We start from the raw sequence: 15,963 nt of genomic DNA on the forward strand, positions 1-15,963 counted from the left end.
CAAAGAAGAGAAGGTCCCTCTTTGGTAAGATGTAATCCTTCTGCATCTCTTACAACTTATGAGCTAATGTGTACTCATGCCTGAATGGAAGTTCGCTATGTGATGACACTTGTTTACCACTTATCCCATGCTCTTTTGCTCTTTTATAGGAGCAACTGTTGTCTGGCCACATCCAACTCAGCCCACAGAGAAAAGCATGGTACTACTGCTTCCTCCTCACATTCTTTTGGTGTGTGTTTGTGTGTGTGTGTGTACCGCGACTGCTGCTATTTCTTCCACATTCCTCAGCTTATATTTAACACAGTAAAGAAAGCGAGTGAATAGGGTAGTTTTGCTCGAAGTGGCAGCATTGGGAAAAAAAAAAAACCCAACAACAACCACAAAAACAAGGTGGAGTTGCTGACAAAATAGAAAAACAATCTCATTTTTCAACCATTTGTCTATGCATTTACTCTCAGCGGAGAGGTTAAATTCCGGCCGAATTCAAATGCTTCAATTTTACTATCAAACAGTCGCGATACAGAATACTAAAACAAAATGCGTATGAATAAATTGGGTTCGTAAGTACTGATCACTCTTAAAGTGTAACTTCAAAGTCAGTGCAAACTGACTTTGGTCATGCCAATTCTCGCTGTTCTTCACTGCTGTGTTGTGCAGATGAGCCTTCTTCTGCTTTTGTAATAGAGAAACAGCTCATTACCATTTTTTTTCTTTTATTTGCATTTACGTAGCAACAAAATAACAGCACAGATTGAGTATCCTCTATTTGAAGTTGCTAGTCTAACTCAGTGGTTCTCAAATGGGAGTACTAGTACCCCTAGGGGTACTTGAAGAACTTCAGGGGGTACTGAAGATTTTAAAAGGGGATGATGGGTGAGACTTGGCAGTCATGTCGACGACGTAGCGTGCACACGCTCTGTCATTTAAGCATACCTAAGCCTGTTTTTGCATGCGTGCCTTAGCGACTGCCGGCGGTTTAAAACGGGAGGATCATAGCTTGGTTGATGTTTCACCTGAAGCTCAGTAAACAAAGGATTGTGTTGGTGGAGATGCGAATGACTGGAGAGCAAAACCAGCATCCATTGAAAAAGGAGCAATTATAAGCACCTGCGGTGACATGATTTTTCTAAAAAGATGGAAAGGAAGTGGTAAACAGGAAATGGATAAAACAGGGAGAAACAGAAGAGGAGATTCACACAAGGAACACATGAGATGGTGAAGGCAGTCACTGTGTGCCACGATAACTGGGGGGAGGAGGACAAGGGGGTGGGTGGGCGCTTGAGAGGATGAAGGGCAAAAAAGAGTACAAGGGGACAAAACTGAGAGAACAGAGACAGCCTTCATGTGGGAGCTGCTGAAAAGGGTATCATCTCGCCTACACACACACACAGGAGGATTTCACTCATTCATGGGACCAAGGAGATGAAGGTTCAACTCTGGAGTACCTTATCCATCTAACCACAAAGACACATATTGTTCCACACTTGTTTTTGACACTACAACTGAGGTCATTACACAAAGCAAGCAAGTGTGGAGGAGCAACATATCAATCAGATGCAAAGCGGATCCTTCGACGTGACGTGACCCCAGCTGCTTCACAAAAACATTACAAGCAGAGTGGAGCCAGTTGGGGATTGCGAATAGGGCTGATACAAGTCCAGAGTTATTCGAGGACCTCAGTTTAGAAACCACCCAAGGCAGTTTTTATTTTTTAAAGCTCAAGATACCCACTTGTTAGGATACATGTCAGAAAAAAAAATATGTCAACCTAATCGCAGCAATAATTCATCAGGACAGTAAAACATGCCAAAATCGTGATGAGAAGGAGAAGAGTAAACCTTAGTTTATCGAACAATATATGGCCATGATTGCCTTTGAGGTAACAACTTGCAATTGTTAGTTGACTGCTGACTCCTGATACAAAAAACCCCACAAAATTGTCCTGGACTCACATTCAATTGCCAATTTAGGGCACTAAAAAAACTACCTAATAACACAGATGTTGATCTACGGCACATGCTTGGGCTCCACTATAGCTTGATAGTGTCCATAAATTAGCCGCTAGCTAAAAGCGCTCAAATGCTCCATATTTGCTGGCATGATAAGATATAAAAAGCTTAACTTTGATGATGAGAGCCTGACGCAGTTGCCATTCCTACTGAGCACTTTTTAATATAATATTTAAAATTTTAGTTTAAAATGTTGATCATCAAACATTTATAAAAGGTGAACATTCATAATCAGGTGGAAATGTGCTTTTGGTTGTCTGTGGTTATAACTGAAAACATCTTTTATTTTTATCTGAATACTTGATATTTGATTAGAATTTTCCGTAGTATAGTCAAATACTCAGTAGCAGCAACACTATTTGCGTGGCAGACAAATTCAGCATCACTTACACAATCCCTAGTCCAACATGACCCACCTGTCTTTAAAAGCTTTTTCTGCCATTTCCCGTGCAGCTCTACGGACTTCCTCTGGGACAGCGTCCTTCTCTTCTTGGGAAACCTGGAACACTTTGTGTCCTGCATCCAAGCGATACGGGCCCCCTTTTCCACCAAGACCCGCAGTGTCTCGACCTCCTACAGGGAGAAACCACACACACGCACACAAAAAAACAAACAAAAAAAAAACACAATAACAAACAAGTTTGCATTTTCTACTTGTCCTTGCATGGGTTATCTCAAGATTATCTGTCTGCCTCCAACACTCCAAAAATCATTGAAAAATGATATTCTGTGGAAAATGTAAATGTAGTTGATGTGTGATTATTGTGTGTGCGTGTGTGTGTGTGTGTGTGTGTGTGTGTGTGTGTGTGTGTGTGTGTGTAAAAGCTTGTCACCTGTGCCACCTGCCCACTGGTTTCCGCCCACATGGGGTGCATTGTTAGCATCCACCTTGCCGTGTTTCGGCGCGGAGACATCCAAACCGCTGTCCCTCTGGATGGTAATCTCAATGAAAGGAAATAGCAAAAAAACAACTGAATCAAAATCCAGTCTTGACAAAAATTAAGGATGAGGGTTACTAAAACACAATGCTTTGGGCATATTTGAAGAAATAAATATGCTCAATTCATTCATCTTTTGTATAAGGCACTTTTTTGTACATAGCAGTCCACGGGAGATGGTGACAAAGTTGTTTATAATTGCTTGTAGCTGCCACAGCATGGCCAGAAAGAGCTTATTTAATGTAACTGAAACTCATCAAATCGACATAGTTCCTAGATGTCAAGACACCACAGGCTGGCGCCAATGTTATGAGCACCAAACTGTTGTACACGCATTTTGGAGACAAAACCACAGGAGCAAAATTTTCGTTTTAACGTTCACTTTTATGCGGAACTTACTATAGGTGGAGTATTGCCATAGCATGTGGTCTAAGCAATAACATAATTAAATGACACATTGAGTCCTAACTCCCGGCATTTCAGAATTCCCTTAAACACAGACACCATGTGAGTTATTATCTTGATTGTTTTTGCTGGGCTTGTCACGATATGTGACTTATCACGACATAGCAGCTACCTACTATCTCTTTCAAAATGCCACACCCTTAACGAATACTCCGTGGGACTCAGCATCAATGCTGTATCAGTAGAGATGGCTATTTTTAGCACAGATTAGCAGGATCAGTTGGTATGTATCACAATGAGATTATTCAGAAGAGATTTTAGAAACAGGCTTATCTCAGCGACCTTTATTTCTCATTGGAAACTACTACCCTTTCAAATTCCCTTGAAAGCGATCCTACCATGCATGTTTGAATAATTTGAATGGAATGCTGCGGCAATTTTAAATGAGCAGTCATATTTTACTGAGCAAAAACAATTTAAGTGATAGACTTTAAATAGTGGTTGGTGTCTCAACATGTTTTTTTTTCCTCATGTTGTGCACTCAGAAGGGGGATGCTCCCCTCTCAGCAGGTGTAATAGCTGTGCCTAATCTCCATCATATGATCAGTCCGCCGCTATGTCCATGTACAGTATGTGAGTGATGCATGAACATGAGCTTTGCTGCACACATGCCTGCCTTGATTCATAGGAATCCTTCGCAGTAGACTTGATGTCATGATTATGATCACTTGACACACACATGCACATTTCTCAGCCAGATCATCAGGCTTCTTGCGTTCATCCACCTGCCCCACCTGTCACGAGTTGAATCAGATTCACCCATTTGAGGGAGTCCTTGTATCCTAATGTGAGCATGGGGCATCAATAGGCTTATGGGAAAAGGGGTGACTAATGTAGTTCTTTTGGGGTTAGGTGATCTGTGCGTCATTGGAACAGCTATACGACATTATGGCACGCAAGGTCACATGACTTTGTTTACCACAAGCATGCTTTTCTCTCCATGGTAAAAATGGCTCTTGTAATTGACTGCAATAGAATGGAACGAATTGCGTAATCCAATTTTTGGTTAACTTATAACAAGGCAATAAATAAGAACATTTATTAAGTCAATATGAACTAGTTACAATTATTCACTAGGACATATTTTACAATTACACTTTGATTCACATCTCAATATATTTGAAATTGGAAATATTCAATAAACTTGCCTTTTGGATTTGAACGATTTTTATACAAAGGTGAACAAATTCTCATACACAGGCTCAAACCGTTTAAGAAATATACAAAGACATTGACCAACAGAGAGAAATGTATGGAAAGGTCCATCGGTACTTGTTAAGAAACACCAAGAGAGCCTAGTTTAGAAGAGAAAAACAAGCCATTTCCCAAAAAGGGGCCATTGTAGAAGCCTGGGAAAAAAAAAGAAAAAAAACTTGCGCATGCCACACATACTGTATGTATAGTTCTATGAAAATGTATTTGCCCCCTTCCCGATTTCAGTTTTTTTGCATATTTATCACGTCTTCATTTCATCAAACTGATTTTGATATCACACTGAGACAACCCAATCGATATATAAAATGCATTTTCTAAATGATGATTTTGTTTCCCAAGGAGGCAAAGAAAGTACAAACCTATATCACCTACCTATGTGGAAAAAGTAATTACCCCCTTTCTTGTTAAATCATTCAACAACTGAGACTAAACCAATGCTGAAGTGTGTTGGGACCATGCTTTTTTTTAAAAGTTTTTGGAAGATGTGGCACGTTTTCCATTCTTCCCTCTCAAACACACCAGGTTTAAATGATTAGGATAATTTTCAAGCTCCTGCAAAGCTTGCTGAGGAGCTAATCATTTGAATCAGGTGTTCTGAGGAGAGGAACCTGCAAAAGGAGACATTGAGTGATTTATTATTGTATTTACTTTTTACTTAACGGTCACTGTTCAGTTGATAAATGTTTAATGATGGTGACAGCTTGGCTCTCAAATCATTTCTATTACCGCGTGAGAAAATTGCAGCAATCAGCATCTCCATACCCTCGTGGATTGCTCTTTTTTTTTTTTTTTTTGCAGTCTATTCTGAAAGTGTTAAGCATGTCTCCAAAAATGAAACATTTTTCAAAGCAGAGTGTGACATGCAAGCAGGTAGTCTGGTACTGAGGTGAGGGATGTAAACAGTGTGGTGAGAAGTATATAGAAAGTCTATGTGTGTGCACATACAGTAGAGCCAATGTTGTTTGTCCAGAGCCAACAGCAAGCACAGCGGCTTTCTTGTCTGCAGCGGATGTGAGTTGCCTCATCAAAGAAGTAGTGACTAGGGAGGAATGTGTACAGTGTGTGTTCGCCTAAGTGCGTGAATTATAAGTATGCATGTATGAAATACTTACTACTTTACATTTTGTTTACCTCAAGGGATATTTAGTCTGAATAAGAGATGAATATTCACTACAAACACATTGTCCCATAAAAAAAAAATAATTGAGAACCAAGCTTTTTTCTTGCTTTACAAGAATTTTGTCTTCTTTACACCACCCCTTTTAGGCTTCAACAGTATTTCTTGTTGAGCAATTCAGTTTATGTTCATGTTTTCTATCCTTTCCAATCACTACAGAAGTCTGTTTAAGCATTAAAAGTTGTTTTACTTCAGGTATTTTGCTTTGTTCTTTTTGACTCGCTATTTTGATTTCTACTTGTTCAGGACTCAAACGTTGTTACTCTGCATATTTGATTTTGTACATGCATACATTCTGTTTTGATTTTTACTGCAACCCATTTATCCATCAAACTTCCTTATTCTTCAAGTACTTCCGTTTATTCAAATTTACTTCCATATTGATTTCAATAGCAGCCCATTGAATATCAAAATTCTTAATTTCTTAGGTGCTTCCCTTTACTTGCCTTTGAATTTCAGCCACCTTTTCAGGCATCACACTGTGTTCACACTGAGATGTTCATCAAAAACTTCACTTTGTTCCTGTTTATTTATAATAGCAACCCATGATTAAACAATGGTGCCACTGAATTGCATCATACGCTGGCTGCTGCAGTGTTGAAGTGAAGTGCATTATGACATTATGGATGCCTTACATTTCCTTGTCAGTTGTCAACTGATTCCCTTTTATTCAGCTGATATATGACATATCTAGTGTACACACATACATAATTAAGAATATTTCAACATTTGCACTTTTGATTTTATGTTTAGTGCATTTTGTTGGCTGAACAGTATATCTGAGTTTCCTGCGCAACAATAAATTCAACTACCGGTAGGTACATACTGCATAACCACCACGGCCTAAATTGTGCTAGAAGCAATCACGCCCATCTGTGTTGAGTTGTTCGGAGAGTGTTGCGTGCATGTGGAATTAGACATCTGAAGAATGTGTCTGTCTTTTTTGTGCTCTGCAATGTGGGCGCCTGCACAATGATGCCTCAGTCTACTGATCAATATAGCAAGGGTCAGAGCTCTTGCATCATCACCACAAAGCCCTCCCATTCATTCAAGGCAGCAAGCCCACCACCTCCAATTTTGGAAGGCAGGCAACATTCCACGTCAGAAATGTTTCCAGTGGCTGTTTTCTGACAAATCTTTTCTTAGCGCTAAAAATAAGGGACTCATTTGAACAGCAGCACTGCCACCCAGTGGTATTAAGTGACAATGCAGGGTACCTGCTTTTGTAAGGATTCTAAACAGTGTGTTGGTAGTGAAACATCTAAAACATGCAGTAGGCCTATAGTGGACCTTGAGGACCGAATTGACACCTGTGGTAAAGGGTCAGAAAGGTTTTAAGTTAATAAGGTGATGTGTGCGACACTATGACTTCCCAATATTGAATGTTTTCAAAATAATAACTTTTTCTGACACACAAAATTTGGGGGTTTTATATCCATAAACTATAATAATATTAATAATAATAAAAAAAGACACAGGCTTGAAATATTTCAATTTATGTGTAATCATTTCAAATCGTACATTAGTTTCAACCTGTATGTGAACAAAAAAATGGTTTGTTTCTTGTTTGTTATGGGTTGGTATTGGGGTTTTTCTATTTTGGGGTCTTTCTGGGGTTTTAATTGTGTTTTCGAGATCCAAGGTTTTTGTTCATGTCTTTAGATCATGTTTTGTTTCCTTAGTGTCTGTCCTCATCAGTGTGATTGTGTCCACCTACTGCGTGAACCTGACCCCTTGTGTTGGCCAATCAGTTCCCGCTTCTAATTGTTTCTTGTCCAGGTGTTCCGTGTCTTGTTGGTTGTGCAGTAAAAGTTTAACTTGGTTTATACTTGATGCGCTGGCACGCGTTTTGCAGCACTTCATACTCGAAGCGGCTTTCCCCTGCAGTCAGACGATATTCTCCCATACTCTAGGTGGGAGTAAATTGACTCTACGATTTATGAACAACACTACTCTAAACAGACACTACTCTAAATGGAGGTAGAAAATCCTAGTCAAATCAAATGATCTACACAAACTCCTTATCCCCCCCAATGTGGTGCTCACCAGGAGTTGCTGAAGGCATTTATCACAGTATTCCTTTTCAGACAAATCATAAAGGTGTTTTTACTGGCGACCTTCCAGCAATAGTTTGTTTGTCATGTTGTCCATTCTTAAAAAAAATTCAGAATGTTCCGCCTGGACTCCACACGCAAGGGCGTGGTTGCCGAAAAAAAGTCAGTTTGACACGTGCAGCTGCGTGGAAATTAAGTCAACATTTGAAGACAGGATAAAAGTAAAAAAGTTGAAAGATGGATGAATCAAACTGGTATAGCTATGAAAATGAATGCTTAGAGTAGATTTGGCAATTTCTTTGTATTTTTTTATGATTTATTTTTATTTTTTAATGTTGGATGGTTTGGTTTTTAAGTTTAGTCAAATTGTACACAGCACAACATGTTTTTTTATGTTTACGCCTGAGACATTGATTTGCTAGCGTGAAAAGTCACCTGTCGTGAAACATTTTTGGCTTCAAATATGATTTTGTTGTAGAGGAGTACTACTGTATTATCTTCATGTAAAATAATTACTTTTTTCTGAGTGCAACCTCCCTCCCTACATTTTGGATCCACCAACGCACCCCACAATGCCAGAGCCTAACATAAACTACGCCTCATAATTCTCAAATCTTGTAAATCCCGACGCTTATAAACGAAGGTACTTACCTGCACAGGCCGGCCATCCTCAGAGCCTATCATATTCCTCCACTCCATCAGCGACCGCTGTAGCGTGTCCAATCCTGTTTCCCAGAGTCGCACGTAACCGCCCATGTCCACGGTGACCACGCCACCCGTGTTGAGTGGCGCCATCAGGATGTCTGTCTCTGACACCTTGGACAGCCAATTAGTGTAGGGTGACACAGACATCGACCTGCCAAACAAGACAGTATATAGAGGTTGACGTTTGCTCGTACATTTTACCGCGTGCATTTGACGTGCAACATTTAATTGCTTTTACTATGATCAAAAATGATTAACATTTTTGCAGATTTTCTGTTATTTTACAGACCAAAGAAGCAATCAGATCATTAAAAAAGTCATGCATTTGTTCAATGTCGATTTGAAAAAAATGTTCTGTTTTTAATTGACTTAAGAGTAATTATTAAATTAAATGCAGCCCATACAGTATGTGCACTATGTACTGTGCTGCATCAATACCATGTTTTAACGACGTTTACACATTTTACAATAGAGTATTTACAAGTTGTGATAAAAGATGAGGTCTTGCAATGCCCATAATGTAGTTTTTTATTTTTAGCAACTATTGTTAAAACACAAAATACCAAAATAATTTTTTTTTAACATGTGAAATACATTCAATGAAATATATAGTATGCCATATGTCGGTGCAAAATGTACTGAAACAATGGACAGTTGGATATCCAAATTATATTCATTTGTAAAGACTATAGTACATTTTAGGCTAATCCAAAAATATTATTCTTAAACTTATGTGACTAAAAGTGTACTTGTGCAACATAATGTTTTGTATTAATGCTTAATCAGCCTTTTTCAGAATAATTTTCAAAAGTAGATTTTTAACGAGAAGGTATTCTTTACTGTTTTGGTTTTGCTTTTCACACAAGCACCCTTCATTACATATACACATCTAACAATTTCCTAACTCCGAAGTTAGGATGTTAGTATGGTTCGATTGAACTGCCACTGCTCATTTCATGTTGGAGTCTGGTTTTGTAACTAAAGATACAGATGACTCCTGTGCACGCCATAATCAAACCAACCAGTCTTTTTATAAGCTCATTTATTAATCATGTTTTCGAAATTTGAACCCCAAATTTTGTCTGTAGCAAAAAACAATTTTTCTCACTGAGTGGTCCATGTGGCAAACCTGCTTTCTTTTTATATACTCACAACCAACAGAAGAAGAGAGCAATGTCACATAGGTTGACAAGAAATAAGTTGGAACAAAAGAAAGAAACACAATGCTATACATTGACCTAAATTCTTAATTAGCAGCTCTATTATGCACCAAAAAATGGTGACAGAGCATTCAACAATGACTGAAGTATCTTACCTTGGGACAGGAATATATTTGACTTTTTTAGAGTTGAGATCAGTCACTTCCAGGTAGGCTGCTGTCATTGGAGGGTTGACATCTGAAGATGAAACAGTAAATCATTACAGGGGAGTCTTCAGCACTGTTGCGCAAAAACAGAGTAAATGGTAATAACCTTTTGGGTAGATGTCCTTCAGGGGCACTTTGCTCGGTGGAAGTGCCCGAACCACCTGATTGGCTGACAGTAGACTCACACAATTGCTCTGTTTGGCTGCAACCGTCCGCAGGCCACCTCGGAGGAACATGTGGGCACCACCGTCGTTGGTCTTCATCTCCGATAAGTCGACTGGTCTCTTAAAGCTATACACCTCATTTGGAGACTGGACCACACATTAAACAACACACTAGCAGATTTTCATCGATAGGACATTTTATATTTTTCATGTTTAATGGTCACCATGAGGTCTGGGAATCCCACAATGACTCGCGCAAAGGTGCTTGTGTCAGCCATGACGCGATTCGGGGAAACGATCTTTTGGCTGAGGGCGGAGCTGAGATTCTCATTGGGAAGCTGATCACAAGACAGCATCTGAGGTACGGACACATTATCTGACAAAGCAGGAGATGAAAAAAATAAGAGAAGCATGCCATTTTGATCTTAATGCATGACAGTTATTTCTTTTGAGCACTGCCTCACATTCTGTGTTGCACCAATTCCCACCACCAATAACCTTTTATATAATTTATTACTTTTATACCTTTTATTGGATAAGGAATAGTAGACATATTTTTATCACTAGGTGCAACAGGCAGCAGCACAAATCCTCAACAAGTGTATTGCGGACAGATGAGCTAAGAATTCTTGTCAAGGCTTTTCAAGTTTATTAGTCTGTCTAGCTGCTGTTATTGTGCGCAAAAAGGCATAGCAAAGGATGGATTGTGAAATAAACTGCTTCTTTAAGCTTGTTTTATTTTACTACAGCAGACCAGATGAAAAACATACCTGTGCTGATAGCCCCATGGCCCGAGCTGACGCCATCTTCGCTGATGCTGTGCAGCTGACACACACCTGAGTCCTCTGCCCCCATGTGCATGGGCTTGGTCAGCAGAAACTTCCTGTTGAAAAGTTTGGAAGAAAAGACAGAATGAAATTGACATTGTGTTTGGGATGTAAATTTTGCACGCTGTGGGTGAAAAATTAACAATATCTGTTCAACCTACTGTATATTTAACTGAATACATTAGAAGGATTAGATGGGTTCCATCGCCTTTCCTTTAAACCAGCGATCCCCAATCTTTTAATCACCACGGACTGGTCAACGTTTTGGATTTATATTGCGGACCGGGTGTGTGTGTAATATCACCATGGACCGGGGGGCGGGGGCGCTGCTGCTGGCTGCTCTAAAAACCACATTGTCCTTCTCACTATGTTTGTAATATCAACAACGGTCAGAAGCGGCGCCAAAAATACAAAGATCAACCACAAACTTATGAATGGGGGCCGCTGTTTTAAACCATTCAGTAAATGTTTGGGAACTAAGGAAACCGATTTTGGAAGCGTTGTAGGTATATTTCTCTCCAATTTTTACTTAGTCTACAGCTTTAACTGGTAAATGGTCAGGGATCTCTGTTGTGGTATTTTTTGCATCATAATGCATCACATATTTTTCAATGACAGACAGGTCTGGACTACAGACAGACCAGTCTAATACCTACCACGTATTTACTACCCATTCCATTGGCAATACCTAACACAGTCCCATATTGTCACAGATGCTGGCTATTGAATTTTGTGTCCATAAAAGTTTAAATGTGTTTTTTCTTCTTTAGATTTTTAGAACCTTTTGATATTATTATATTTGATACTACTGATGATCACATCCGTGAATTCCTTTCACATGTAGATGATGAGGAACATTGTCATCAAACTGCTCAACCATTTTTACATGCACTTACTCCATAAAAGGTAACCATTGTGAATGATGGGCGGGAAGGTGGTTTTATATCCAATCATGGCACCCAGCTGTTGCCAAATACCCTGTTCACCACATGTATGATGGGCATTCCCCAGCTTTCTCAGGTATTTTTGCCACCTTTTACATATTTTTTGGAACATGCTTCAGCCCTCAAATTACAAAAGAGCTAATATTTGCAAAACATAGCAATGTTTGCCAGTTTTAACATAAAATATTTGGTCTTTTTTGTGCATTCAGGTGGATTTTGTTTGCAAAGGAACTTGCAAATGATTGATTCTGGTTTTATTTACAATTCACACATCACCCTAATTTGATTTACATTGAGTTTGTCAAATGTGACCTTGGCAGAAAAGCTGCATTTTAGCAACAACTGAGTAAAGTAGGAATATTTGCAAAAAAAAAAAAAAAAAATGGACTAATGACATAGTACAAGCCTGCAAAGGCAGCCTCACCATTTAATATACTTGATGAATTTGGTCACTTGCGTAAAAGTGACGTGCTAAATTCTGAAAATGTCCTGAAATGTTAGAGCATTAAGAGGAATGAAACATGAACAAAATAAAAATATAATACAATGTAAGTTTAAGTAACAAAATTTCACTGACAGATATCTAGCCAATATTTTGTGACAAATTCATCCGAGACCTTTCAAAAATGTCCCCACAACTTCTGTTAAATCACTCAGATAAGATCAACTACATATTGTACTTTCTAACTTAAGCATACACTCGAAATAAAACAAAAAGTGTACTCTTAAGAACCAATTCAACGTGACATTCCTCAAATAAATCAATAAATAAAAAGGAAACATTTAATTACAGTCACGTACTTGTCAGTGTTGTTCTCCAACAGCAGCCAGCGGTCTTCTGCCACAAGAAAGACAGACTTGAGGTTGATTGGCAGGGAAATAGTGTGAACCTGGCCCTCCAGCACATCTAGCACCTCCAGCTGATTGCTGTGGTGGTAAATAAAACAGCTAGCTCAGCATTTATAAAAATACAGTAAAATGGAGAATGTGATGCAGCATCATTTCAAGGGTATTATCACACCTGTCATCTTTGTAGAAGAGAAGCCAGTTCTTGTGGGCAAATTCGCAGCACATTTTATACTCTCCCTACAAAACATACAAAATCTTCAGACATGATCGAGGATAACTAGAAGTTTAGCACTGACCTGTGGTTCTTTACTGCTCCACCAATTCGAAGCTTTGCTGGGAGGCTGCTCGCTATCCGGTGACAACATGAGTCTACGCACTGCACCCGTGGTTATGTCTATGTGGAGCACTGTGTTACTCTGATTGAATAAAGGAAAAAAACAAACAAACAAAAAAAAAACATTTAGATGCACTGTATTTCTAGAAAGCATGTTGGAATGCTATATTATTAGGCTTTCACTAATGAACATACTTAGGATTGAATATTCCAATGATTCACGATAGATTAATGTCACAATTAGTCACAAATTTTTCTTTGCATTAGAGAATATTATTAAAATATTAACACTCAACTGTTTATTATATAATTGCTATTATTTATTTGGTATTTTTGTTGAATTTAGAAAAACAACAACAATTAAGCAATATCACTACTGGGAGACCCAGTAGAGGTTCATCAAAAGTCAACAAGGTCGCAAGAAACGTGTTGTGGAACAAAGATGCTAATTCACTGCCTTGATTTGAGAAGGCTCAAATATGAGGCTGCCAACTGAGCAAGTCACACAGGTGGAAATGTTAAGACTGAGCAAATATCAGCAGACAGACATTTCAAAGGTCTTATGGACTGATGAGATCAGTGATTCTTGATGGATCAGATGGATGGGACTATGGCCGGATCAGTAACGGACACAAAACACTTTGAATCGGATGCCAGCAAGATGGAGGCGGGCTACTCATATAGGATGGTATTAAAAAAAAAAAAGAGCTGGTTGGACCTTTTTGGGTTGAAAATGGGCTTCAAATGAACTCCCAGACCTACTAGCAGTTTTTAGAAGGACACTTTTCTTCAAGCAGTGGTACAGGATAAAGTCAGCATCTATCAACAAGACCATGATTTCCATCCACCCACCCATCCATCCATTTTCTACCGCTGTACTTCAGGATTGGGTCGCGGGGACAGCAGCCTGAGTAGGGAGGCCCAGACTTCCCACTCCCCAGCCACTTCCTCGAGCTCCTCCGGGAGGATCCCAAGGAGTTCCCAGACCAGCTGAGAGACCAGCGTGTCCTGGGTCGTCCCCGGGGCCTCCTCACTGTGGGACATGTCCAGGACACCTCACTAGGGAGGCGTCTGGGAGGCATCCTAAACAGATGCCCGAACCACCTAAGCTGGCCCCTCTCAACATGGAGGAGAATAGGCTTGACACTGAGTCCCTCCCGGGTGACTGAGCTTCTTACACTAGCTCTAAGGGAGAGCCCAGAAACCCTCCGGAGGAAAACCACCGGCCCCTCCGTGAGCCGTCACCTTATCGTGGTGGAGAGAGGGTTTTGCATGTTCCAGTGATCCTAGGAGCTAAGTTGTTGGGGGCTTTATGCCCCAAGTAGGGTCACGCATCACAAACAGGTCCTAGGTGAGGTTCCAGACTCACAGGGTCCCCCTCTGGAGCCAGGCCTGGAGGTGGGGCTCCTTTGCTAGCACCTAGTGGCCGGGCCTACATCCATGGGGCAAAGCTGGGCAAAGCCGGAAGTGTATAATGAATGAGTACACGAAGTAATAATATGAATAGAAACAATACGTGAACCACATGCATGTTCTTTCATGGCAAAAATAAGAACAGTCACGATAATTGCATTTTTAAAGTTAATTAATTTGTATTTAGGACCTACTACTCCTACAACCACTACAATTATTACAAATACTGCTGCTGCTGTAATGCTTTATGGGAAATATTTCATTTGAGCAACCTACAGAGGGTGCTCTAGTACAGTAATTCAGATAAATGTAGCTTAAGAGAAAAAGCTAAATCCTAAATAACTGGCACGCATTTTTCTATCAAGAAATATAAAACGTTTGTATTTACCATAAAATAATGGTAAGTTGTTATTAACTCATTTATAAAACGCTAACTATGTAATTAATGTGCTTATTGCTATGAGGGATTTTTATTTAGTCCATCAACATCTCAGCAAGAACTCAAACATTTCCATATGTGTATGATCTGAAAGCCTGTGACCTGTGAGTTAACTTTATTCTGTCTGCACCTCTTTGTATTTTTTTTTGCTATGATACATCAGAAGGGTAATTTTAGAATCCCCGCTTACCCTCATTTGCCACATTTGTAGCGGCTGTAGAAACACTGTGGGTGGACAAAGCAATGCATTTGTCTTACGCTCAAAGAAATGTTATCATGAATTATGGCTCAGTGTTTAGAGAAACTTGACATAAACACTTGACTGTAGTCAAGTTCATCATGGTCAGAATGAGGTCATGTCATCGTGTTCATCCTCCCATCTTTGAAGGAGCCCCAGTTGGGATGTAACCTGTCTAAGCGGATGTGACCAGGAAACCTCTAAATGACATATTAAGCGAGCATTCTTAAAGATAGACTGAACTCCCATCGACTTAACAGAATAAGTGTCATTGTGACCACAAATCCAATTTGAGTGACCTGATCTGACTTGTTTGAAATTATTTTATTATCATTTGAGACTACAAAGCAATTTAAGATTTTATCTCTAAGACTTTATCTACATCGATTACAACTATTGCTCTAAAACTAACTCCATATCCCTAAAATAGTGCAATTGTGAAATGGTACGCAAAGCTCACCACCAAAGCTCATTCATATTAAATGGAGAGCTGTCTCATTCATCCCTCAAAATCTAAAACTACTATCTAGCCATTGCCCCCCACTATGTGGGGACCACAATTGTTGAGCCAGGAGCAGCGGGGATCTGCGTTGCTTGCAGCTGGAGACCACTCATTATTGAATTGCTCATGAGGAATTATATTCCAACCTTCACTACTTCACCCCTGAGTACATATCAAATTGGGCTGTCACCAGTTGATTATTCGGTGATTATTTATTTTTCATCAACATTATTATTTTCATGATTAGCAGTGAACTAGTGACATTTTTTTTTTTATAGAAATTAGCTAAAGCTCTAATGCAGGTTCCAATTAACCTCATAAGCC

The 15,963-nt window shown here is 39.4% G+C and overlaps 1 protein-coding gene across 1 annotated transcript in view; it reads right to left on the bottom strand.

Annotated features, from left to right (window-relative positions):
• The window catches only part of LOC148424062 (von Willebrand factor A domain-containing protein 8-like), a 64,331-nt gene that overhangs the window by 12,494 nt on the left and 35,874 nt on the right, over positions 1 to 15,963 (bottom strand). Inside the window, exons 30-39 of the mRNA XM_088415633.1 lie at positions 13,010 to 13,129; positions 12,886 to 12,950; positions 12,666 to 12,791; positions 10,864 to 10,976; positions 10,318 to 10,469; positions 10,036 to 10,240; positions 9,879 to 9,960; positions 8,510 to 8,714; positions 2,843 to 2,951; positions 2,426 to 2,582 (exon numbers count right to left, since the gene is read on the bottom strand). Coding sequence (XP_088271759.1) covers positions 2,426 to 2,582; positions 2,843 to 2,951; positions 8,510 to 8,714; positions 9,879 to 9,960; positions 10,036 to 10,240; positions 10,318 to 10,469; positions 10,864 to 10,976; positions 12,666 to 12,791; positions 12,886 to 12,950; positions 13,010 to 13,129 — 1,334 coding nt within the window. The remainder of the gene's footprint in view (positions 1 to 2,425; positions 2,583 to 2,842; positions 2,952 to 8,509; positions 8,715 to 9,878; positions 9,961 to 10,035; positions 10,241 to 10,317; positions 10,470 to 10,863; positions 10,977 to 12,665; positions 12,792 to 12,885; positions 12,951 to 13,009; positions 13,130 to 15,963) is intronic.

Source organism: Hippichthys cyanospilos, chromosome 5, assembly GCF_059441005.1.
Source record: "Hippichthys cyanospilos isolate Australia breed blue-spotted pipefish chromosome 5, RoL_Hcya_1.0, whole genome shotgun sequence".
In the NCBI taxonomy this organism is placed as follows: Eukaryota; Metazoa; Chordata; class Actinopteri; order Syngnathiformes; family Syngnathidae; genus Hippichthys; species Hippichthys cyanospilos.